The 26,124-nt window shown below is 41.6% G+C and overlaps 1 protein-coding gene and 1 long non-coding RNA gene across 3 annotated transcripts; both read left to right on the top strand.

Moving 5' to 3' along the window:
* Positions 1-3,395: 3,395 nt before the first annotated feature.
* Positions 3,396-25,923, top strand: LOC101156412 (transmembrane protease serine 11D-like). Of its 2 annotated transcripts, XM_023957240.2 has the most exons (6): positions 3,396-3,506; positions 18,393-18,413; positions 18,603-18,786; positions 18,867-19,132; positions 19,629-19,771; positions 25,476-25,923. In XM_023957240.2, exons 1-6 carry the CDS (start codon positions 3,452-3,454, stop codon positions 25,737-25,739), a joined length of 933 nt encoding a protein of 310 aa, XP_023813008.1. In that variant the 5' UTR covers positions 3,396-3,451; the 3' UTR covers positions 25,740-25,923. The 2 variants fall into 2 exon arrangements, with proteins under 2 accessions (XP_023813008.1, XP_078808093.1); XM_078951967.1 differs by lacking the exon at positions 18,393-18,413 and having other exon boundaries at positions 3,417-3,506.
* On the top strand, positions 11,517-12,501 carry LOC144994349 (uncharacterized). Its single transcript, XR_013657855.1, has 3 exons — positions 11,517-11,703; positions 12,127-12,235; positions 12,316-12,501. It is a non-coding gene; the product is annotated as an uncharacterized LOC144994349 (long non-coding RNA).
* Positions 25,924-26,124: the final 201 nt, after the last annotated feature.

Below are 26,124 nucleotides of genomic sequence, written 5' to 3'. Positions count from 1 at the left end.
CTGTTAACAGGAAGTCTGGACATCTTTGCTTAGACTCCTCTGACTCGAGAGGAAGAAGAGAGATGGATCTTCTCTAAAGTCCTCCTATGTTTGTAAAGGTGACATCTGGACACGGCTGAAGAAAACAGTAAGGAAGAGGAAGAAGAGGTGTGGTTTGGTTTTTGTGGTGTTTGAACAGCTGACTGTTCAGGTGTCATCATCGTTTGCTGAAGGTGAACTTGACACTTTCAGTTCAGACAAACAGCAGCATGAAGCTCAGCGGTTTCACCTGTGGACTGCTCCTCCTGGTCTTCTCCTCCACAGGTGAGTCTGATCGTCTCACATCTTTAAATTAGATTTTTCTAAATGAATTTTGCTAAGCATTTACCAAATACCTTTTTGAAAATGAAAAGTCAAATACCATTTACATTATCATTTTAATTAAGTGACAGAATAAGCGGTGTTGAAGAAGAAAATGAAAAAGCGGTTTGGTGGATTGAGTTTTCATTTTAGTTGAGTCAACAAGCGCAACTTTATTGTGAAAATGAAAAAGCATTTCTGGTGTTGATTTTAATCTTTCATTATAAAATAGAAATACTTCCATAGCACACAGGAATGGACCAGAAATGTGCTTTTTATTTAAACATCCTTATCATTTTTACTCTTCATGAGTGGGCCAGATTAAACCGTCTGGTGGGCCTTAGGTTTGACACCCCTGGTCTAGAGGCTTGGAACAAGAGCAAAGAGGAGGTCCAAGGATGAGGTGAAGGACAACATTAGGAGGGTGTATTGGAGGAGGATGCAGATGGTCAGAGGGTTGCACTTTGGCGCCCCCTGCAGGGAGCAGCTGGAGGCCAAAGAGAAAGAGGAGGACCTGCTCTAACCTTCTGTCTGCTGTCTGCAGGGAGACTCCGGTGGTCCGCTGGTCAGTAAAAACAATGACAGCAGGTGGGTCCAGGCTGGAGTGGTGAGCTTCGGATATGGATGTGCTCAGCCAAACTTCCCGGGAGTCTATGCCCGGGTCTCAGAGTACCAGACCTGGATCAGCAGCCGGGTCAGGGGCTCCCAGCCGGGATTCGTCACCTTCAGCAGCTCCTCCAGCATCTCAGCAGCTCACTTCATCTCCATGGCTGTGCTGCCCGTCCTCTTCTCCATCTTTGTCCTCTTCTGAGAGCCTTGAAGAAGTTCTTCAGGACGCACAGAAACTCAGGGTCAGAACCTGCAAATTTTTATTTATTTATTTTTTTTTTTTTAGAAGAACATCACCTGTAACCCTTGTGCTATAGGCTCTTTAACATTGGGAGTTGGGTCATCTAGACCCACTAGACAGTGCTCTGAACCTTTTTTCTTCAATGATTTGTGATCTTCACTGGTGTCCATGGATTACATGAAATCTTTCCACCTTTATCCACCTTTGTCATGGTAGGGGGAACACGTGAATGTCAGGGTGGGGGGGTCATCTAAGATAGCACAAGGGTTAAAATGCCGGGTAGGGAGGGCTGGTGAGCATGAAGGACCCGGAATGCAGAAACGGGAGGCACACAGTTCCAGGGCAAGGGGTTTATTACTTAACAAAAAACGCTATAGAGGAGGAAAACAGAACTAAACTCACTGTGGGTTAACATTAAAACATGGCAGAAGACAGTCAGGAAGAGACGGTATGGAACAGCACAAGAGGAAGAAGAGACAAGACTTAAATACAAACAGGACTGACAAGACACAGGTGAACACCATCAGGAGAGAGTGGGACAAAGGAAGTAAAACTCAAAACCTAACATTACAGTAAACCTTTCAAAATAAAACCGGAAACAGAACATGACAGAAACAAAACTGGAGCAAAAACTAAGGCAAAGACATCCAAAACATGACATAATAAATCTCAAGACGTATTCAGTTTGTCCCTCTTGAGCTTCTGTACAGAAATGAATCCTACTTTTCTCTGATGTGGGTGTAAATGAAGGGAATGTGCTTTTAGCAGGAATGTCTGCACTGATGAAGTCTGTGAACTCAGGAGCAGCTTTGCTGATCCATGAAACTTTCTGCTCTTTCACTTTGTTTTTCTGCTTATAATTTTAGTTCTGGATGTTTTACTTTTATGATTTATTCCTAAGGAATTTCAGTCATCGCTGCAAACGTGTCATCTCTTGGACTTAAAGATGTTTGTGGTTGAAGGACCAAACTCTGTTTCTTATTTCTTCCTGTATTGATTTTAAAGACAAAACATTCAAATAAATCCAGTTTTTGAACTTCTGGGGCTTGGATGGAAAGTTCTTCTGAGAGTGAGTCATGTTTAGGAGAGGACAACCCAAACCCATCTCAGCAGTGCATTATGGGAGTTTGGGGTCTGGGTAGCCTTACTGTCCAGACAGAACTCAGGGCTGGACTCAGATGCAGAGTTCAGAGCTTTTAATCTCAGGTAAAGGCTTTTGCTGTGGCACGGGATAAAGGAACACTCAGACTATTAAGACATAACAGAAGGCTGACGAGACATGACACTTACTGAGGGCTGTCCGGTCTCTGTATGACCAGAGCAAGAGCTTGGCTCCCATAGCCGGCGGTAAGTCAGACCTGTTCCCGGTCCACGTTGGACTCTGGCAGGGCTGCCTTTTATCACCGGTTCTGTTTATAGTTTTTATGGACAGAATTTCTAGGCGCAGCCAGGGACCGGAGGGGGTCTGGGTTGGGGACCACAGGATTTCCTCTCTGCTTTTTGCAGATGATGTTGTCCTGTTGGCTTCATCGAGCCAGGACCTCCAGCATGGATTGGGGCGTTTTGCGGCTGAGTGTGAACGCCTCGAGGTTCCTCCTGAGGGGCTGGAGGAAGTGGGGGGAGCACCTTTGCTTAGACTGCTGCCCCACGACCTGGAAAAGTGGAAGAAGAAAATGGATGGATGGATGGATGGACATGACACCTACTGAGGACTGTCTGGTCTCTCTATGACCAGCAGGAGATGGTTAGCATCGCCGGCAGTAAGTTGGACCGGTTCCTGGTGGACACTTGATTCCAGCAGGGCTTCCTCTTATCCCCAGTTCCGTTCATAGTCTTACTGAAAGAATTTCTAGGTGCAGCCAGGGACCAGGAGGGGATCTACACAAGACCTACCAGCCTTGGGAACGCCTCAGGGTCCTGGAACTGGAGGAAATGGCAGAGGAAAGGGAAGTCTGGACATCTTTGCTTAGATTCCTCCTCTGACCCAAAAGGAAGAAGATGGATGGATCTTCTCTAAAGTCCTCTTGATGTTTGTAAAGATGACGTCTGGACAGAAAACAGCAGGGACGTTCACTTTCTCAACTTCTTTAAATCCTCGCAGAACTTCCTGCAATTCTTTTAGAGTTGTTTCCTTTGTGAAAAGATAAAGAAACTTGAATGTTGAGGGAGAAGAGGTGTGGTTTGGTGTTTGAACAGCTAATTGGTCGACCAGTTTCTCAACTTCAGGTGAACTTGACACTTTCAGTTCAGACAAACAGCAGCATGAAGCTCAGCGGTTTCACCTGTGGACTGCTCCTCCTGGTCTTCTCCTCCACAGGTGAGTCTGATCATCTCACATCTTTGGTTCAGATTCAAACCGTCCTTCATGTCCAGCTAATGAGCTTTCAGGATTCAGACCAACAGTCAAACCAGACGCTTCTCTTCTTGGTTTACGGTCTGGACGCTCCGCTCAGCTCAGACGGGTTTTTCAGGTCTGGTTCTCCATTTGACTCAGTGTCTGTGATTCACTTCTGGAAACTAAAAGTAATAAACTAAAAGTAATAAAATAAAAGTTTAAAAAGTTTAGAAATATTTGAAGAGTTACATTAGGATCTACAGAAAAAGGATTTTATCTGGATAATCTTAAAACTTAGTTTGAAAGAGGTAAAAAATGTAGTTGTTTGAAGATCATAAAGATGAACACAATTATAAAGAAGTGGAATTAATGTTGAAAGGAAAACACAACAACAGAGGTGTTAAGTCAAAGCCTTCATTATAAAATCTAAGATAGTTCAAACTGATTCTGAAGTGCCTGTCTGAATGCTGGCAGAACCGGTGATCAGGAGTGAAACGGCAGATCCAGCAGATTACAGATCAACCAGGAAACACTGAAAATAACAACAGTAAAGAGAAACTCTGAAGGCTCAGACTTTAGAGGAGAAAACCTCCATGAGACTAAAGGCCAGAGCATAAATGTAGTTAAAAATTATTAAATTATTAATATACAACAGTAAAAGTACTGAAATTATGTAAAAGATAAAAGCTGAGTTCTGAACTAACTGCAACCAGGAAAGTGCATTGTGGGAAATCCCAGTGGGAAGTGCGTTGCTGTAGTCCAGTCGAGAAAAGATAAAAGCGTGCACGACCTGCTCAAAAATATTAAAAGAAAGAAAGGGTTTAACTTTAGATAAAAATGAAAAAGAGGACAAAAACTCGATTTTAAAACGAGTTTTTCTTAAAATCTTTGTCCACTATGACGCCAAGGTTGGTGACTGTGGGCCAAGATGGGCCCTGGGTCCAAATACTATGACCTCTGGTTTTTCCTCATTACATTTTAAAAAGTTTCATGGCCAACCAAACTCTGACGTCAGAGTTACAGAATTACGAGATTCTGTGGTTAAATAAAGATCACTAAAAAGTTTAAAAAGAGCAGATTCTGTGCTATAAAATGCCTTGTAGCCTGACTGAAAAGTGTCCAAAATCCCACTTTCATCCAAGAAAAACCTAAAACTAACCCTAACCCTAAACTTTATTTATATAGCACTTTTCAAAATCGAGATTACAAAGTGCTGTACAATTAATGAGACAAAATCCAGATTAAAAACAGTTTACAGTATGCCGTAATAAAACCCAGCACACACACGAAACAGTGATAGCGGTTAAAATCAATAAAAACAATGAAATCAATGAAATCTTATGTTTATATTTAAGAACCAGTAAAATCATTAAAAGCACTCCTATAGAGGCAGGTTTTTAAAAGAGATTTAAATACTGGTAGCGACTCAGCGAGCCCGATCTCTTCAGGGAGACTGTTCCAGAGTGTGGGGGCTCTTACAGCAAAGGTCCCGTCTCCCCTGGTCTTCAATCTACTTTGTGGGATTGTTAAAAGGCCTTTTGCCGAAGATCTAAGATTGCGACCAGGTACATAAGGAGTGAAGGGATCAGCTATATATTTAGGGGCCAGACCACAGAGTGCTTTAAATGCAATCATTCAAATTTCAAAATCTATTCTAAAATGGACTGGGAGCCAGTGTGGGTTGCAGCTGTGCCATAACACACTTTTCCAAAGTTTTAGACACAAATGGCAGCTTTGAAATCGGTCAAAGTTAGCCGGGCATGTTGGATCCAGACCTGTTTTTTAAGTAGGGGTTCAACAACAACTTTTATATTGATGACAGGCTGCCGTTAATGATCTCCCTGACTGGAGAGCCAAGAGTTCAAACCTGTTTAAAATAGCGAGGTGCAACTGGATCCAAGAGAGAAGAAGATGCTTTTAATTTATTATCAATCCCAGTCAGTTCAGACTCTGACACCGACTTAAACTGGGTGAAACCAACAGAGTCCTGCACCAGAGCAGATTTTAAGAAGGAAGTGCCTGAGGAAATATTTGCCCTAATAGCAGCTACCTTGTTGTTAAAAAAGAATAAAAAACATTCACACATCTCATTTGTCATCTGTAGAGTGGAAGAAGGATCAGGGTTACAAACAGAACCAATCGTTTTAAACAGAATGTGGGGCTTGTGTACATTTTCTAAACTAGGCTGGATAAATACTTTCTTTTTTCTGCCTTGACGGTATCTTGGTATTTCCTCCAACAACCTGCAGATGATCCTGTTTCCATTTGCGCTCTGCTCCACGGCACAGACACCGAGCGTCCCGCGTGATTTCATTGAGCCAAGGCTCCTGCCTCCGTTTCTGACGAGTGGCTTTTAACGGAACAACAAAATCTAGAACTTCACTGGATGTTGAAATAAAAGAATTCATCAGCTCTTCTGTGCCTCTGACTGCATGAGGACAATCGTGAGACGGCATCAAAGCATCAAAGAGAGGAGGGAAAATGGCAGCGGTCTCCGTCCTAATGGGGCGACTCACTTTTACATTGTGGTCAGACTATGGTCAGATAATTCATTAGCGCCCACTGAGACATCGTCCATCAGAAAACCATACGATAACACAAGGTCCAAAGTATGTCCACATGTGTGAGTGGGATCAGTGACATGCTGTGTTCAATGAAAAGCCTGGACTGAGTCTTGAAAGTCTTTGACCATTGGCTTCAAAGAACAGCAAACATGCACATTCAGGTCCCCAATAACCAACAGTTTGTCATATTGAGTCAAAAAATGAGCCAAAAAGTTTGAAAATTCACAGATGAAGTTCATGTTGGCCTTCGGTGGCATGACAGTGAGAATATTGGATCTGCCTGCCGTAGGTTAAAACAGCTCAGTTCAAATGAGGAGAAAGACACTGGTGACAAAACCTTGAGATAAAAACAGTTCTTCAGGACCGCGGCTAGGCCTCCACGACCTGTGGTTCATGGAGCATTAAGAAATGTACAGTCAGGGGGTAAAAGCTCAGAAAAGGCGGCTCAGTGCCAGAGGCGTGTCCCCCAAAATTTATTAAATTCACCAATTAGAAAAATGATGCTAAACAATAACTGGACGGCTGCACTGGACTTGGTGCCACTAATTTTATTATTTGTTAGCCGTGGTGTTACATTCTCTGGGATCACCAGCGCCCTCTGCCTTCAGGCAGGTGTACTGCATGCCTCACCTCGTGTATTTCTAATGTGCATTTTTAGTGGATAAAAAATACTAAAGGAAAACACAAACTGGGACCAATGGAGTCAGACAAAATGATAGGAAAATGAAGTTATTAAAAATAAAGTGTCTTTTGTGATAGCAGAAAGACCAAAACAGTAAAGTGCATGCACCAGCTGCAGCTCAGTCAGTGTGTGCGGTGCAGTGTGGCTGCAGCTGTTGCCTCACAAGAAAATTTGTAAATATTTTATTTTTTATTATTACCAAAGAAACATTAAAAAATCATTAGTCATTGTTTATACAACTAATAATCTTCATGTCATTGTTTGCATCATTTTGAAATATTTTAATTGTGTTTTCATGAAAATGTCCACAAATTTTATTTATTCCTTTAACCTTTATTTAACCAGGAAAGTCCCACTGAGATTAAAAACCTCTTTTCCAAGGGAGTCCTGGCCCAGAGGCAGCACATTTCAATACAAAAAATACATATAAACAAACATCATTACTTCCAGTACAACTCAGAGTCTTGCCATCTTCAGAAGTTCTCTGATGACTCTGCTGTTGTTGGCTGCATTAATGGTGGGCGGGAGGAGGAGTACAGGGATCTTGTGGATGAATTTGTGAGATGGTCTGGAGAAAACAACCTGCTGCTGAATGTGGAAAAGACCAGAGAGATGGTGATGGACTTCAGGAAGAAACCACCAGCTTCCCAGCCTCTCAGCATCCTTGGCAGAGAGGTGGCAGAGGTAGAGGAGTACAAGTACTTGGGAGTAATCATCGACAACAGACTGAGCTGGAAGAGCAACAGCACTGCTGTGTATAAGAAGGCCAGCAGCAGACTCCATTTCCTGAGGAGGCTGAGGTCCTTCAACGTGTGCAGCAAGATGCTTGAAATATTCTACCAGTCTGTTGTGGCCAGCACTCTGTTCTTCTCGGTGGTCTGCTGGGGGGGCAGCATACCTGCTAGGGACAGCAATAGACTGAACAAACTGATCCGAAGAGCGGGCTCTGTAATTGGTTGCAAAATGGACACGTTTGAATCTGTGATGGAGAGGAGGACTCTAAATAAACTGGTATCCATCATGGATAATCCTGTGCATCCTCTCCATCCTGTACTGGATGGTCAGCGGAGCTCCTTCTCCAACAGACTAAGGCAGCTTCGCTGTCACACAAACTGCTTCAGGAGATCTTTCATTCCTCACTCCATTGGACTCTATAACTTGTCATCCATGTGCAATAGATAAAGTCATTTATGGTCCGTCTATTTTCTCTCTCCTGATGTGGCATGCAATACGCCGACGCTGCAACAACTGAATTTCCCAAGCTGGGATCAATAAAGTATCTTTATCTTTATCTTATCTTATCTTATTAAAACCACATACATCATAAAAAGCAGTTGCACATCATTGTTTCAGTCTCTGATGCTTTGAGCTTGTTCTTAAAAACATTTAAAGATACCAGATCAGTTAGGCTACGTTCACACTGCAGAGCTTAATGCTCCATTCCGATTTTTTAAAAAAGATTCTATTTTTTTGCAAGGCCGTTCACATTTCCAATTAAATGTGAACTTTAGTGATCTCCTGTGTGAACGTGAAATGACCCAGAAGTGACCCGCATGCAGAAGAGTCCTCAACGATGAACAACATCACTGGTTGTTTGTGGAAGTAGCTAACGTTAACAATGGATGTCGTCAACAGTGTTGTCAACAGCGGAGCTCTTTTTGCATCATTACATTTATTTTCACAAAGAAGCCAGCACAATTACAATCTTCTCATTTTAGGGAGGGCAATGGAGCCAGGATCGACTGTACCCACTGTTGTGGAATGGAGATGTGTATGTGCTGGGGCCGTGCACGTGTGTAATAGAGAGGAGAGAGCGCGTATAGCGCAGGAGGGAGTGACGGGGGGCAGTGGGGGCGCTTTCATGTAGTGTGTTAGGGAGGAAGGAAAACAGTAATAAAAGAAGGTTTCCCCCAGAATAAATGCTATTGACTCTTTATTAACCCGCTCTGGAGAATCTAAGGGTCCGAACGGGGAAGTGAACCCCGGAGGAGGATCCGCCTCCCCCTGCGTTTGGCCTGAATAGAGCTGTCACCCCAAATATGAATCCAATCGGTGACTGACTGGTCTCAGCAGCATCGTCCGCCATGGTTGATGTTTATGTTCTCGTTCCCGCCTACTTTAATGCAGACTGATGACGTTTGTAGCGTATCAATGACGTACGGGTCGGATTCATGTGGCCTGGCCGGTCAGACGGAGGTCGCATTTGAAAAGATCGGATACGTATCGGATTCAGGGCCACATTTCAAAAGATCGGATCTGTGTCATTCAGACTGTCATAAAAAGATCAGATACAGGTCGCATAGGGGCAAAAAATTCGGAATTGGGTCGTTTAGCCTTCAGGGTGAACGTAGCCTTAGTTTCCAGTCATTCTGCAGCATTTTTCAAGCAAAAGGAGCAGAGTGGACAAAGGCTTTTTTCCAGCTCTGTGCAGCAAATTGAACAGAAAGCAACAACTTCAGACTTTAGATCTTAAGGAGTGAGATTCCACACTTCTCCTTGTGATTAAAGAACAAATGTAGGGAGGCAGTGATCCAAGCAAGGCCTTGGAAATAAACGTGTACCAATGTCCCTGCCTCCTATTGGCCAGAGACGGCCACTGTACTCTGGAATACAAGTCACAATGATGCATCATGGATCTACAGTTGGTAAGATTAGATTAAATTAGATTTGCTTTATTGTCATTGTCTGTTGTACAATGAGATTGAAGCATCACCATCAGTGCAAGAATAGCAAGGAAGGAACATTGTAATACAATATCAAACAAACAAACAGAATATACAACTGTGCAAATATAAAACTGTAATGAAGAGTGCCGAAATTATTGTGCAAAATAGAGTGAGCAGTTTGTCCCAGAGTCTGTCCGGGATTATTGTAATGAAACTGTAATCCACAAAGAGCATCCGGACGGTGCTCTGCTGCTGCTCCAGGTGGTTCAGCGTGGAGTGGAGAGCCATGGCTACGGCGTCCTCTGTGGATCTGTTCTTGCGGTATGCAAACTGGTGGGAGTCCAAGTCTGTTAGGAGGTGGTTCCTGATGTGCAGGAGGATTAGCCTTTCAAAGCACTTCATTATTACCGGAGTGAGGCCACTGGCCGATGGTCATTAAGGCTGGTGGTAGGAGACGTCTTTGGCACAGGGATTATGGTTGCTGATTTCAGGCAGGGTGGGATTACTGCCTGGCCCATGGAGAAGTAAAAGATATTGGTAAAGGTCCCTCTCAGGACGGCACGCCCTGAGCACTTTGCCTGGTCCGTCGGGGCCAACGGCCTTCTTCGGGTTCACTGCAAGGAGAACCTCAGGGAAGCATGATACATGGTGTCAACCTTTTTGAGACATGAATATGAGGCATTTATGTACAGAATATCACCATTATCCAACACAGATAGAAAAGTTGCAGCAACAAGATGCTTTTTTACTTCAAAAGAAAAACTTATTACGGAAGAAAAAGCCAAGTTTAAGTTTGAGGGTTTTTTTTACAAGTTTTTCTATATGAGGTTTAAAGGTGAGTCGTCAATCAGGACACCAAAGTACTTGTACTCATGAACCACCTCTATGACATTTCCATCCAAGGTGGACACCATTACAATTGTTTCAGGGACCTTCTTTGAGTTTGAAAACAACATTAGTTTTGTCTTATCAGCATTGAGAACCAATTTTACCTGAATAAGTGAATGCTGGACAGCAACAAAAGCTTTCTGCAGGGTTTCAATGGCCTGAGCAAGAGATGATCCATTACAGTAAATGACTGTGTCATCAGCATAAAAATGTAGATTAGCGTCAGAGGCATTTTCACCCAAGTCATTAATGTACAAAATAAATAGAAGGGGGGCTAGAACTGAGCCCTGTGGCACCCCCCTGTGTACAGTAACAAAAACAGACCGTCATGTTTAATGCATTGGGTCCTGTTATTCAGGTAATTGGAGAACCACACAACTGCATCTCAGACAATCCACGGCTGAGTAATCTTCTTTTTATGGTTAACAGGGTCAAAAGCTTTGGACAGATCTATAGAAAGTGATGCACAGTACAGTTTTTTATCAAGGGTCATTTATCACCTAAATAGTAGCGGTGTTGACACTGTCCTTTTTTTTTTAAAGCCGGTTGAAATATAGAAAGAATGTTATTAGAGTAAAGGAACGAGTTTTGGATAAAACACATAAATGTGATATTGGCCTGTAGTTAGTCACGGATGGATCACCTCCTTCTAATAAATACGGTGGCCCTGAAGTGCAAAGCATTCAACAAATCACTCGATACAAAAACATTTTTAAGATCACAACAACAATTAAAAAAAAAAAAAAAAATTTTAAAAAGCAGCGTTACATTTTAGAAAACAAAACAAAATTTCAGAAACCAAAACTTGAAAAACAAAAATGACAAAAAAAAAACATTTCAGAAAACAAAATTAATTTCCAGGAAAAAAAGAAATATTAAATAATGAAAACATTTCAGAAAAAAAAAAAATTCCAGAAAAAAATGAAATATTAAAAAATGAAAAACATTTCAGAAAAAAAAAATTCCAGAAAAAAAATGAAATATTAAAAAATGAAAAACATTTCAGAACACAGAATGAATTTCCAGAAAACAAAACGAAATCTTCAAAAATGAAAAACATTTCCAAACCGGAAGAGGCAGCTACTATGGGACAACGCTGATTGGATGATGATTTTTGTCAATCATTTGAACTGAAAAGTATTTTAAATGAAGCGATGCCGGATTTTATCGTCCAAACAACAATGTACCATAATAATCCACGTATTTCCTATTTATATATCAAATAAAAAATGCAGCAAACTGTTAATGAACTTTAAAATTATTTTTTTAACATTTCGCCTGACACACGGTCACCCGGAAGTAGTTTGTGAGCACTTTTACTTTGAACGCTGTGCGCTAATGTCTACGGCTGCGAGGTTCACGCTGTCAATCATCTTTAGGTAAGAATCAATTCTGTGGTCTTTTCTTTTGTCAGTCACATGTCTCTAAGAATGTTAATTTTAGGATGTTAAAGTGCTGCTTTGAAAAGATAATTTCTTTTTATCTTGCGCATGCGCAAAAAGAACCGGATGGAGACGAACCGTCTTCACATGATAGCCGTTCCCGTTTTCGGTGACAACATGAGAGAAAAAGCTCCGAGCCAACCTGATTCTGTGATTTATACAGTAATTACAGTAATTATATGGCATCAGTGTTGCTAAAAATCGACTTTAAGACTGAAATCAGTAAACAAGTTCTTATGGGAAATAATATTTAAGTGCATTGTATATTTTAGAACCATGCATATACACATATACTGAAACTTAAAAATGAACTTTAAAGTTTATAAAATACTTAATTGAATTAACCTGATATTTCTGCAGGTGAAGTTTCTCAAAGCGAAGTTCCAGAAAGGTTTGTGCTGCAGAAGAACAGATGGCAGCTCTACATGGGAATACAAAAAGACTAAAGTCATTCATATCATTGTGCAGTGTACAGGCAAGTCACCATGATTTATGTGCAATGTAATCAATAAATATTATTTAACCTTAATATCTAATTTTTTTTTTAAGTTGCAGGTCCTTTAAAAAACGTCTTTAACCTGCTGCATAAGCCTGATTAGTTGTAAATGATGCAGTGGGGAGTGAAAAACGAAGCACAATTCCTGGCTTTAGTGTCCGGCTGATGATCTGGAAATCACATCTGAGGAATCGCATCAAACACTTGTACAACTCCAAACAACTTAATGTTCCTTTAAGCAAAACTCCAGTTTAAAATGTTCATATTAGGCTTGCTTCATTTAGGAGTTTTTCCATGTTTACCATTTTAGGTTTTAAAGCTTTATTAACAAAGATGATGTTTGATTTTCAAAGCTGTTGTTTAGAAATGTATTTTTGTCAATGAAAAAACTGAATGCTGATGTGAGGATTGTAATAATGGATATAAAAATAAACAAATTTGTTTCATAGCAATGCAGTATATTTATTGAAAACTTAACATGAATACGTTATTCAGTAACAGAAACGGTTGTGGATTTTCCTTTATGGGCTTCTTCATGCAGTCAATCAAATGTTGCGCTTACAATCAGCATTTACTCAGCGTACCTGTCAGTCACATTTATTAGAGGAAAAAATGCATCTGGGAAAAGTCTGTTTGTGCTTAACTATATCAAAAAGAGTCATGTCAGGGAAGTTTTGTCCACATTGCTGCTCAGCATCACATCCAGAGGAAGATGCACAGGTAAGGGACGCCAGTTCCTGCTCGTACATGCTTGCAGCTTCCTCTGCACTGGACTCCAGCTCCATTGAAATCCCTGACAGAGATAAATTAATAAATTAAAAATCCCTGACAGAAAAACATCAGCTGCCGTTCATCTTTCATTCAGGAAAAAGTTGAGTTCATCAAAATGAGGAGAAAATGGGTTAAACCAGAAATTCATTAGGGAGGGGTCAAAACACCAAACTCAGAATAAAATACATTATTTCAGTCTTATAAAAAATACATTCTAAAACAATTTGGTATTCCTCCTCTGCCTGAAAGACTAAAACGTTTTTTTTAAAGATTTATTTTACACTACAGACTTTGCCACCTTTAGTTACACACCTGGACGTGTCTGATGATGTGCACATCCAGTCATTTACTGTCATGTTTCTGTGCACTGACACACTCTAAAGTCACAGATCTTAATAGTGTGAATAAGAAGCATTCATAAATGTTATTCTGAGACACAAACTGCTGCAGTTTACCTGACAGCTTTGCTGATTTATGCTGCTGGTACACCTGTCTGAGAATCCTGCCCACGTGACCCCCCCCTCTCCAGGTGATGAGGTAACCTGTCATTAACGTATGACTGAAGGATCTTGGATCTGTCTGTAAACACCCACCTAGAAATCACGTTTAACGCTACATTTATTAGATCAAACAAATGTGCCTCCATACCTTATCTGTGGATGGCGGGACTGCATTTCCTGATGTGCGCCGTCTTTAACACCCGTTTCTTCGCAGCTGCTGCTTTAGACAGAATCCTCTCACGACATTTTGAAACATTTGTAAACCTGGTTGGTGTTGATATTTCTGGGTGCGTTCTGTCATCACATCCGCTAAATATTCAAAGATTAACGTTTATGTTAACGTTTTACCGTCCCTTTCTTTGTTTACCTGCAGAACGGACGTCATCTACACAAACTACTTCCGGGTGACCGTTCTGCTTCAGACGAAATATTCAAAAAATAATTTAAACCTTCATTATCTGTTTGCTGCATTTTTGATTTAATATGTAAATGGGAAATACGGGAATTATCATGGTACATTGTTGTTTGGACGATAAAATCCGTCGTCGCTTCATTTAAAATACTTTTCAGTTCAAATGATTGACAAACATCATCATCCAATCAGCGTTGTCCCATAGTACCTGCTTCTTCCGGTTTGGAAATGTTTTTCATTTTTGAAGATTTCGTTTTGTTTTCTAGAAATTCATTCTGTGTTCTGAAATGTTTTTCATTTTTTAATATTTCATTTTTTTTCTGAAATGTTTTTCATTTTTTAATATTTCATTTTGTTTTTCTGAAATGTTTTCATTTTTTTATTTCATTTTGTTTTCTGGAAATTAATTTTTTTTCTGAAATGTTTTCATTTTGTAATATTTCTTTTTTTTTCTGGAAATTAATTTTGTTTTCTGAAATCTTTTTTTCTTTTTTTTCTTTTTTCTTTTTTATGTTTTGGTTTCTGAAATTTTGTTTTGTTTTCTAAAATGTAATACGCTTTTTAAATTGTTGCTGTGATCTTAAAAATGTTTTTGTATCGAGTGATTTGTTGAATGGTTTGCACTTCAGGGCCACCGTAAATAAAGGCAAAAGTAAAACTGATTTCCAAAATGATGGAATTTCTATAATTTTGATTGAAGGATTAAAAAGAATTGTAAGTGGTTCTGCAGTAAAAGCTGCTGCCAGTTTAAAAAAGTAAGGCTCCATTAAGTCTGGCCCAGGAGTCCAAGGCCCAATGCCTTTAAAGCTTTATGCACTTCATGCACAGTAAAAGGTACAAAGTTAAATGGGTCCCCAGAAAACAGCGGATTCTTTGCAAGAGTTTGTTGCATTTTTGCAGAATCAAACCAGGAACCTGATGATAAAAAATGATAATTGAAGCAATTCAGGACTTCAGTTTTATCATTAACTACGACAGAATCTTTAACAGAAGTAGGAAGTACTTGATCATTTTCCAGAATTTCTGTGGGTCCTTAAGGTTCTCAGTAGTGACAGAGAAAAAATTGTCAGATTTGGCATTTTTATAAGAGAAGTACACTTATTCCTAAACTGTTTGAAAACAGACCAATCAGAGGAAGAATCAGTCTGTCTTTCCTTTTTCCATGCTTTACAATGCTCATGTATAATATCTGCAAGTTCATGTGAAAACCAGCGATTTTCACGTCCCTTAATTCTACATTTTTGCAAAGGAGCATGTTTATTTACGATTTGTAAAAAATGTCCAAGCTAGCTCTACATCTGGCAGTAGACCAATATTTACCCAATGAACTAATGACAAATCATGATAAAAAGCTTGCACATTAAAATGTTTAAGATTCCTCTTACAGACTATACGTGGTTTACATTTAGGAATTTTTGTGTTTCTGCAAACCGCAACAACACAATGATCACTGAAATCATTACAAAAGATACCAAGAGAAGAGAATTTATGCGGCACATTTGTTAAAACCAAATCAGTGATTGTGGACTTTTCTGGACATTTGAGATTTGGCCTGGTAGGTAGATTCACTAACTGAATCACAGAATACTTTAAATTCACTAGAAATTGCATTTAACCAGTTTCAGTCTAAATCACCAGCCATAAGTAATTCAGTGTAATTGACTTTAGTCAAAAGCTGCTGTAGTGAAAACAATGCCTCTGTTGAAGCAGATGGAGGTCTGGAACATCCAACAACAGCAATAGAAAGAGATTTTACTATTTCTACACTCAAAGCCAAAAACTTCATTGTTTGCAGATCAATTGGGACAAAATAACAGAAGCATTGAATCCTGCTTTGACATAGATAACAACACCGCCTCCTTTTTTTGGCCTGTCAGTGCGATAAACATTGTACCGAGAAATGTTGATATCTTCATTAGTAATAGATTTAGTTAACCAAGTTTCAGAAATTATAACAACATCTGCACCTGTAGATTGAACCCAACTGAACCCTGGTTTCCTGCATGTCAGTCCTTCACCTTACCAACCGAGCTACCCAGCCACCTAATAAGTAATGCCATCGTCCACAAATGTAAACACTTATCAGAAGTGAAGAGTACAGACCTCAGAATAAAAACAAACTTCACTGGAGTAAAGTGCAGGCTCAGGCCTGTTAGCTCCAGGAGGATGCAGTCGTCAAATTTCAACCGCATTCATAGATAATAATAATAATAATAATGGATTGGATTTATCTGCGCTCTTTCTTGTTGCTCAAAGCTCTTACAATGTGTCCATTATTTATTATTCATTCACTCCTCATTCATACTTGGTGATGGTAGCTACTCTTTAGCCTCAGCTGCCCTGGGGCAGACTCACAGAGGTGGGGCTGCCGGTTTGTGCCTACGGCCCCTCTGACCATCACGGGACATTCATGCACATTCACACACCAGTGAAGCCACACTGGAGGCCACAACGACAGCTGGCTGGGGGGAGCGGGGATCGATCGCTGACCCATCGGTCATTGGACGACCTACCACCTGAGCCACTGCCGCCCCCACGTAGATCCACGTGTATACAATCCATAAAATATTGACTGCCAAGTTTAAACAGATAAAATGATAAAAAAGATGCAGTAAAAAATGTTAAAAACGGCAAAAACACAGACAGACACTTAACAGACAGAAGAACATGCTGCCATCTTGGATTTGTATGGACTGTTTTATAACTTTTCTTAGGTGAACCTCATACTCTGATGAAAAATAGTATATGGACTATTAGTTACCCCGATGATCAGCCTCTCCTTCACTGTCACAGTGGAACCACATGAACCCCCACTTTACAAGCATGTATAAACCAGGTGTATGCAGAAAACTGCAGTGCAGGGAAGGTCAGCCTCATGCCAGAGGGGTGAGGATGGGTGGAAGAAGTGCCCTACCAGATAGAGAGATTGCTGATTAAATCAGGGCAACCCCTGCAGGTCATGTGGTAAATAATGGCCTCACAATGGCTGTGGGGTCAAAGGGTACAGCCAAATGTTGGGAGAACCATCGTCAGGTCTATTAGTCAGATATTTCATTGTGAGATCAGGGGATCAAACTCTCTACGTAGAAAAAGTGTTGTTCTTTGCATGAAATTTTCACAGATGCATCATGAATCATGTATCACGTTAAAATCACTGAAGAAGTCGGAATAAACCACGCGAAGAACACGTAAACCGGCGCCTCATTGAATTTCTTCACTTTGACTTTCAGAGCACTGAGCAGAAATCAGAAGGCGTCAGCACCACGGTCAGCTCCTGCCAGGCCCCCCCCACATGCCTTGTTTTAAATAAACAGTGGAATTCCCCTGATCCACGTATGAAATGTCTGTGTCTGGTGATCCATGCGTGATATACGTCATCCATACGTGTTTCCTGCGTTCGTCAGTCGTCGATGTGCACAGATGTCCGTCGGGTTTCAGCTGACAGCTCTTTACGGGAATTCGGTTTTGAGTTGTTAAAAATTTGTGGTTGGTTGAGAATTACACTGTTCATGTATAGGTTACATAATTTCTACGCAGTTATTCTGTGAGTCTTACGAAATTGTGTGTGATTTTTGTGAGATGCACACGTAAATTTGTGTCTTTCTACGACCGTTCCACGTTTGTCTAACAGACTTTTCACACATGAACCACCGATGTTTGACTTCTATATCACGTATACGGCGCACATTTCACGTTCTAATTATGTAATTGATGCATGAATCACTAATGAGTTGCATGTAAACAGCACAATTATCACTCACGACTCATGCATGTGAGGAGTAGTGTTTATGAAACGGCCAATCTGTCACTCCTCCAGCAGTCTATGCCGAGTGGGGGTCTCCTGCTCCCCCTGTCCCGTCTCTCATGGGGCGTTGTCTGGTGCAGCGCAGAAGGAGACCAGGTGGTGTGTGGTGGTGGTAGAGTGGGTGTGGATGCGCCGGGCCTTTTCTTGCTGATCTCCCCAGCTGCGGATCGTCTTGGCGTCTCGTGAGGGCCGTGGCAGGAACCAACGACTCAAACACTTTCACTGATAACATTTGATTTCAAAGATCAAATGATCCATCTTGCTTTAGGGATTTGAATCATGAATTACACATTTAGAGCTTCTGACTCGCTTCAGTCATAAAGTGAGTCGCTTTTGCTGGTCATCCACCACGACTTGCAGTTTACAGTTTTGAGAAACGCCTCAGCAGTGATGCAAACTTTAATACTGTTGTGAGAAGTGATCCAAGAAGACTGAGAAAAACTGAAAGGAAGAACCAGGATGGAGAGCATGAGTCAGTTCAAACTGGAGGAACTTCAACGTCTGAACCAGATCTGAGGTCCAACGGCAGAACTGTGTGGTTCTGCTGAATCTGCAGAACTTCCTGGATCTGAATGAATCCCTGAGCTGAGTCTGGACCCCCACCAGGAAAGGCTTTTTCTAAACTGTCTGTTCTCTCCACAGGAGCAGAGGCGCAGACAGACGGTGAGTTCTGTTCACTTCATCCAAACTAACAGCAGCATTTGGTTTTAGACTCTGAATGGACCTGGACCCAGTCCTCTCAGGACGGCAGCAAATGCATAGAAACTATCTGTAGACACAGACATTCAGACAGAAACCTGCTGTGATCCGTTACCATGCATGAGCTCCTGCAGGTTCTCCTGTCTCCTGCAGTCTGCGGTAAACCCCCCCTCAACACCAAGGTGGGGTCCAGGATCGTTGGAGGCCAGGCCGCTGCTGCGGGGGCGTGGCCCTGGCAGGTCAGGATGCTGTTACCAGTAATCGGGGGGACGGCTCTCTGTGGGGGGTCTCTGATCAACAGCCAGTGGATCCTGAGTGCCGCTCACTGTTTCAGCAGGTGAGCTGAGCTCTGGTCACATGACCTCACCTGTCTGCAGCTTAGTTTTTATTCAAATATATAAATGTTTGTCTTTTCAGCACCAGCACTTCAGGTGTGGTCGTTTACCTGGGAGAGACAGGAATATACAACAGTCCTAACTCTGTGAGCAGGACGGTGTCCCGGATTATCGTACATCCAAACTACGACAAGCTAACTCAGGACAACGACATTTCCCTGGTGGAGATGGCCTCACCTGTGACCTTCAACGACTACATCAGCCCCGTTTGTTTGGCGGCACAGGGCAGCGACTTCCCCGGTGGGACCACCGCCTGGGTCACCGGCTTTGGGCAGCTTTCATTTGAAGGTCAGGAGGTCACCTTGTTACTTTGTCAACTCTGAAAGACAAATCTAGATGTTAACAAAAGGTTACTCAAAGCTTGTTTGTAGAGAAAAGCTGCTTCACCTTCAGCAGTTTTAATGTTTTTTAAAAGATTTTTTGTATTTGGTCAAATTTTCTAAAACAAACCTTTAATCCTGAATATTTTAGTGGCTTTAAGAATCATTAAACCGGAATATTTGTCTTTTATCTGGTCCTGCCATCGCCTGGAGACTCATCTAGATTCAACCACAATCCACGTCACACAGCAGTTAAATCGTTCATCTTGGTTATGGTTAATATTGGTTATTTTGGTTTTGACTGCATCCTTCAAATTCTAAAGAGGAATTCAAAGGTTTGTTTGTTTGAATCTGAATGACAGAAGTTCCACTTAGGGCACGTTGGATGGACTTTTACCAGCTGACTAAAATTCTGATTTGGCAGTCCTCACCTGCAGTGTTACAGAGTTTCTCTTCTTTTCCAGGAAGTACGTCTTCCACTCTACAGGAAGTGAGCGTTCCCATCGTGTCCAACACTCAGTGTAGCGCTAATTATGCTGAGATCATGGCGATCACCAGCAACATGATGTGTGCTGGTCTGACAGAGGGAGGGAAGGATTCCTGTCAGGTGAGTCCTGACACTTTCACCATTTGATAACAACATTCAGAAAACCATCAGGACTTATCCACTGGTCCCTTTAGGGTCAGAGTGTGTTTGTGTTTCCTGTAACGAGATAATCATGAATACAAGTACAATGCTGAAGTAAAGGTTGTTGTATTGTATGGAATTACGTTTCTGCCATAAACCGAAAGGGCGTAAAGACAACTAAGTGGGCGTATTTAGGAACTGAGTGAGTGAACCTTAAAACCGTGCAGGCGCAATTCTAACTGAGAAGTGATCTTGCGCGGTCAATTCCTTTTTGCGCGCTCATCTGGATTTACGCTCAGTGTTACGGGGGCGTTTTTGTCACTTTTGGGGCAGGAACCTTTCTGGTTGATCTGATTGGCTGAAATTTGCATGGCCTATCGGCGAGGCAGAGGGGCGGGACCTTCATTTTACAGTGCGGGGGGGGGGGGGGGGGGGTAACAGGCGGCTCTTGAGCTGCATGCAGCTTTCTGCCTTTTATCATATTTTCTATATTCACTACTTTCACAACCATAAGGTGAAAGTCTTACATTTTCTCCAAAATGTACAGAGCGGCCCTAATGTGTTATTGTGTGACTTCAGTAAAGAGGATCTAGGAGAGAACAGCATGATGACGGTACGGAGAGAGGAGAGGACGTGAAAGAAGACACCCCCCCTCCCCCCCCATAGTACACAGGAGCAGATATGAGCATAATGCAGAACTACTTCGTTTTGGAAACCCTGGAAATGCAAAGAGACACGATTATGAGGCATAGTTTAAACTGCAGCTATCAGCTACGAGGAGGAACACGGGAATAGAGCAGCTGTGGTTCGGTTAAATTAGATCTTCACAGATTCGGACTTCCTGCTTCAATAACTCTTCTGATCAACGTTCCAATGTGTCAGCAAGTATTTCACTCATTTTGTATTAACACAGAGAGTGAACTACAAAAGCATTTTTAAAGAAAAAAGATCGTTTTTATTGCCTTTTAATCAGAATTGTTCGTTTTAAGCTGTGAATGCAAACAGAGCAGCGAGCCGGCTGCCAAGAGACCGTCAACAAAGTGCAACCTCTGTGAAACAGCATTCTGTCAAAATCAGTGAACTTTTAAAAAGGGAATAAATGTCTATATTTATATGAACTGGTAATGAAGACTCGTCAGCATAGTCATGCTACATTATTATTTATTATACTACATTTTGTTAGAAAGTCAACCTCTATTTTATTTCTTATAGTTCTTAAAATTTAATAGAGATATGAATCATAACATAAATGCACTATAGCTCTGAAGATACTAAAGCTTCTGTCACCAAACCTCCTGTACTGACTAATCATGACCTTATTTTCCTACTAAAATAAAGATTATGCAAAAAAAAAAAATTCTAGCATCTTCAGAGCTTTTCAGGATTTTTTACCACATCTGATCCATTTGTAATTATGAAAAATTCCTATAAATAAACAAAGTGAACTATTGACATTCTTTATTTTAGTATGACAATAAGGTCATGTCAAGTTACTGATAACTTTAGTCATGATTCATATCTATTAAAATTTGAAAAAGTATATGAAACAAGATAAAATAAAGATGGCCTTTCCTACAGAATATGTATTGTAACAAGAATATGCTTTATAATATTTTTGTAAAATTATTGATTTTTACACAGTAGTGTTTCACAGTTCACAGAGGTTGCACTTTGTTGACGCTCCCTTGGCAGCCGGCTGCTGCATGTCTGCATTCAAGCGAACAATTCTGATTAAAATGCAATAAAAACGATCTTTTTTCTTCAGAAATGCATTTGTGGTTCACTCTCTGTGTTAATACAAAAGGATTGAGATACTTGCTGACACATTTGAACGTTGATCAGAAGAGTTATTGAAGCAGGAAGTCTGAATCTGTGGAGATCTTTCTAACTTATCGAACCTCAGCTGCCAGAGAATTTAAAATGATGAATCCATGGTTTCCAAGTAAGAACGCTGGAAAACCAACTCCGACAAGACAAGAAGACGCAGCAGCAGCTGAGTTTCCGCGGATAAGGAAAGGCCTGTGTTGGAAGATCGACTCGAGGCTGAGCGCTGCTACTCCAGCAGATGACCGTGAAAAGCTGTCCATCCTCCCCCGGCTTACCGGGACGCAGCGCCGGCGAGTTACTTTGGGACTGCAGGACTTAAACTTGGCCTGAGGTGTCTGCTGTCACTGTTCTTTGGAGCCGCATAGCAAAGAGACGGACGCTGATGATGAGGAAAGGGAAGCCGGCGGGTTTGATAGAGATGTAGTCCAGCTGTTTCAGATGCAGAAGATGAGGACTTTGATGGATTAGAAATGCTGATTGATGACTGAAAAAATAAATCACAACCAACTCGGTTTTGCGCTCGCTGCCTTTTTTAAACACACACCAGCATGCACGTTTCACCGGTATGTGTGTTAACGTTAAACACAGAAAAACACTCAAAACTGAAACGGCGCCGTTGTAATGATAGGAGGGGGTTATGGCACATAACATGGATTTAATTGTGTGTTTGTCTGGCAGGTCAGTGTGTGTTGTGGCTCATTAAATATCACAGTTAGAAATGTCAGCTCTTTGTGTCAAACTTGTTTGTCCCCCCCCCCCCCCCCCTGTTAGAGGCAATCATAGAAAAAAAAAACGCGGATGTAACGTGGATTAAAACATTAACCAACGACCCAAAACTAAGGTAAGAAAGTGCAGCGGGTTTTTTTGTGCTGAAAGTTTTTCTCATGTGAAATTCACTGCATTTGTTACCGTTTTAATGCTTTTAATCCACGTTACAGCCACCGTTCCTTTTCTATTAAAGCCCCAAAATGAAAGTCCCGCCCCGCTGCTTGACATGCAAATTTCAGCCAATCAGATCAACCAGAAATGTTCCTGCCCCTAAGTGACAAACACACCCCTGAATACCGCCCCCAAGTGACAAAAACGCCCCCTTAACACTGAGCGTAAATCCAGGTGAGGGCGCAAAAGAGAATTGACCGAGCAGGATCACTGCTCAGTTAGGATTTCAGCCGTTCAGTTGTAAAATACGGGGTCGCTTGGTTAGAATTGCGCCATCACAGTTTTAAGGTTCACTCACTCAGTTTCTAAATACGCCCGCTTAGTTGTCTTTACGCCCTTTCAATTTTTGGCATTTATGTAATTCGATAGTATTGCTGTTTATGTCTGTGAAAATATACATGAATGTACTCAGACGAGAAGGTTGAAGAAGGTTTCCATGTGGGAACAGTTGAACATGGATCAGTGACCCCCACGGTCTGGCTGCGCCTTGGAATAAATGGATCCCCATGTTATCGTTTCCTCACAGCAGAACCGAGCCAGACCTTCTTTAAGCTGCAGTTCTTTGTTTGTTCAGGGTTCTACTGGGGGAACTGGATGGGTGGAGGGAGGAATCTGGTGAGGGAGGGGTCCCATCTGTGTGTGATTGTCCTGTGGTTTCTGTTTAAAATAATTTTCATTTTTTATGATTATTTTATCTGCTTTTATTTGTGTTTTTTTAACTGAAATGAGAGGCACTATATAAATAAATAAAGTTTGAGTTAATCACTTATTAATCATTCATTCACAGAGGTCAATGGATCTAAATAAAATGCACTTCACTTTTTTTTATTTGTTTATTCAATTCTAAACAGACTGAATATTTTACATCTGACACTGATAATAAACTCAAGAGGGGCTACGGAAAAAAAAGAAACAACTGCTTAAAATGTAAATTTGCAAATTTATGAAAACTTAAACTAAATTGAACTTGCAAACATTTGTGAAAATAAGAATTTGGAGTTAACTTCCTTTCTCTCCTGAAACGTCAACATCAATGTCAGGATTCAGCTCCTATGCAGAAACACATTTACTGTCATTCAAGTGAGCAAAACAATGAAGAGTCCAAGAATCTTTTCCTGGTTTCTGCCAAACAACACCTGTCTTCTTCCTGACCTTTGATGGGCGCCATCAGTGACCAGTTCACTCCAACATTGTCCAGCACAGTAACTAGAGAGCTGACTGTGTCATCAGCAGCTGTTGTGTCCATCATAGGAACAAACTCTATAAACTCTGCTGTGACGGTCTCTTTAACACTTCTAATAAATATGCACAGCTGTATTTACCTGTGATGTCGGGACAATTATCAATAGTGACCGAAAATGCAATCAATGACTAGATTTCTTCATTTGGCGCCCAAGTCTCCTCAGAGATGATGAATCTGTAGTCCTAATCCTTGACACACTTATGCTAGCAAAGATCGACGGCTTTTTGGGAACAAGGGGAGGGTGCTTTGTTACGGTGTGTGTTCCGGAAGAGGCTTCGGACTGCAGTCCGTCTGGAGAACCCTGTCTCCCGGGGAAACTGTCTCCAAACAGATGAGCAGCTTTGGGATGGTGTGTGGTGGTTTTTAAATGCGGAACTGCCACTTTGGGCAATCCTGAGCAACCGTGTAAACAATCATGTGAATTTATGTTTCCAGTCAAGCCCAGACAAAATAAAGGCTGATGTTATTTCCATATACTTGCATCCAAAGTGCTCATTTCCCGCACACAGTTTAAGTTTATCCACAGCTAAATGTTGTTAGCACATGTTAGCCTAATGCTAACCCTTCTTCTGGGTACATTCCGCCATAGAATAAAGCACCGGCTGCACGGATTAAGAAAATTATAAGCAAACAGGCCCTTAATTGTCAGGACAAGGGCTGGTGAGCATGAAGGACACAAAATGCAGAGACGGGAGGCACATGGTTCCAAAGTAAGGGGTTTATATCAAACAGAAAGCACTGCCAAAACCCCAAAACAAAAACTCAGTGTGGTAAAGAAGACGAGCAGGGAAAAGAAGGTATGGACCAGCACAAGAGGAAGCAGAGACAAAACTTAAATACAAACAGGACTGACAAGACACAGGTGAACACCATCAGGAGAGACTGGAACCCGGGAAGTAAAACTCAAAACCATGACATGACAGGCAACCTTTCAAAATAAAACAGGAAACAGAACCCAAACATGACAGAAACAAAAAGGAAGTAAAAACCCAAACCATGACACTTAAGAATCATAACAGTAATAAAAGCTGCAGTCCCATCAACACGTCTAGCACGTATTTCGCCGTGCTAAACCTTTGTCGTTGGCTGGTTGGACCAACAACGCAGAAGAAGAGCACTGACATCATCGCCCCGCCTCCCTCCTGGAAATGGTGACTGGAAGTGAATTATGCAACACTTTTCACACGTTGGATGTGAAAACTAAAATGCAATACCCCCTTTGCATTTTCACTTTAATTTAGTAACAGAGAAAATGATGTTGAAGTAGAAATAGAAGAAGCTATTTGGAGGATACATTTTTAATTTTAGTTTTTGGCCAATTGGTGCAGTTATATTGTGAAAACGAAAAAGCATTTCTGGTGTTGATTTTTATCTTTAATTATCCAACAAAAAGGCTTCCATACCCCACAGGAATGGACTGGAAATGTGCTTTTTATTTAAACATCCTTATCATTTTTACTCTTCATGAGTGGGCCAGATTAAACCGTCTGGTTGGCCGGATGCGGCCCGTGGGCCTTGGGTTTGACACTCCTGGTCTAGAGGCTTGGAACAAGAGCAAAGAGGAGGAGGGAGCAGATGGTCAGAGGGTTGCACTTTGGTGCCCCCTACAGGGAACAGCTGGAGGCCAAAGAGAAAGAGGAGGAACTGCTCTAACCTTCTGTTTACTGTCTGCAGGGAGACTCAGGTGGTCCACTGGTCAGTAAAGACCAAAGCAGGTGGGTCCAGGCTGGAGTGGTGAGCTTCGGAGAAGGATGTGCTCAGCCAAACTTCCCGGGAGTCTACACCCGGGTCTCAGAGTACCAGACCTGGATCCGCAGCCAGGTCAGGGGCTCCCAGCCGGGATTCGTCACCTCCATCCGCTCCTCCAGCATCTCAGCAGCTCACTTCATCTCCATGGCTGTGCTGCCCGCCCTCTTCTCCATCTTTGTCCTCTTCTGAGAGCTTTGAAGAAGTTCTTCAGGACGCACAGAAACTCTGGGTCAGAACCTGCAAAGAAGTTCACTTTAGAAAATCTCAAGACGTGTTCAGTTTGTCCCTCTTGAGCTTCTGTACAGAAATGAATCCTACTTTGATTTGATTTGGGTGTAAATGAAGGGATAAAACTGGTTATTATGTACCCTAAGCACTTGGTTGAGTCTTTCATGTTGCACCCACCGAGGCTGGATATAACAGTCAAGTTTAGGAGAGGACAACCCAAACCCATCTCAGCAGGGGATTATGGGAGTTTGGGGTCCAGGGAGACTTACTGTCCAGACAGAACTCAGGGCTGGACTCAGATGCAGAGTTTAGAGCTTTTAATCTCAGGTAAAGACTTTTGCTTTGG

Source organism: Oryzias latipes, chromosome 8 (assembly GCF_053564925.1).
Source record: "Oryzias latipes strain Hd-rR chromosome 8, Olatipes_Hd-rR_3.1".
Lineage (NCBI taxonomy): Eukaryota > Metazoa > Chordata > Actinopteri > Beloniformes > Adrianichthyidae > Oryzias > Oryzias latipes.
This window is presented reverse-complemented; position numbering and strand designations above follow the sequence as displayed.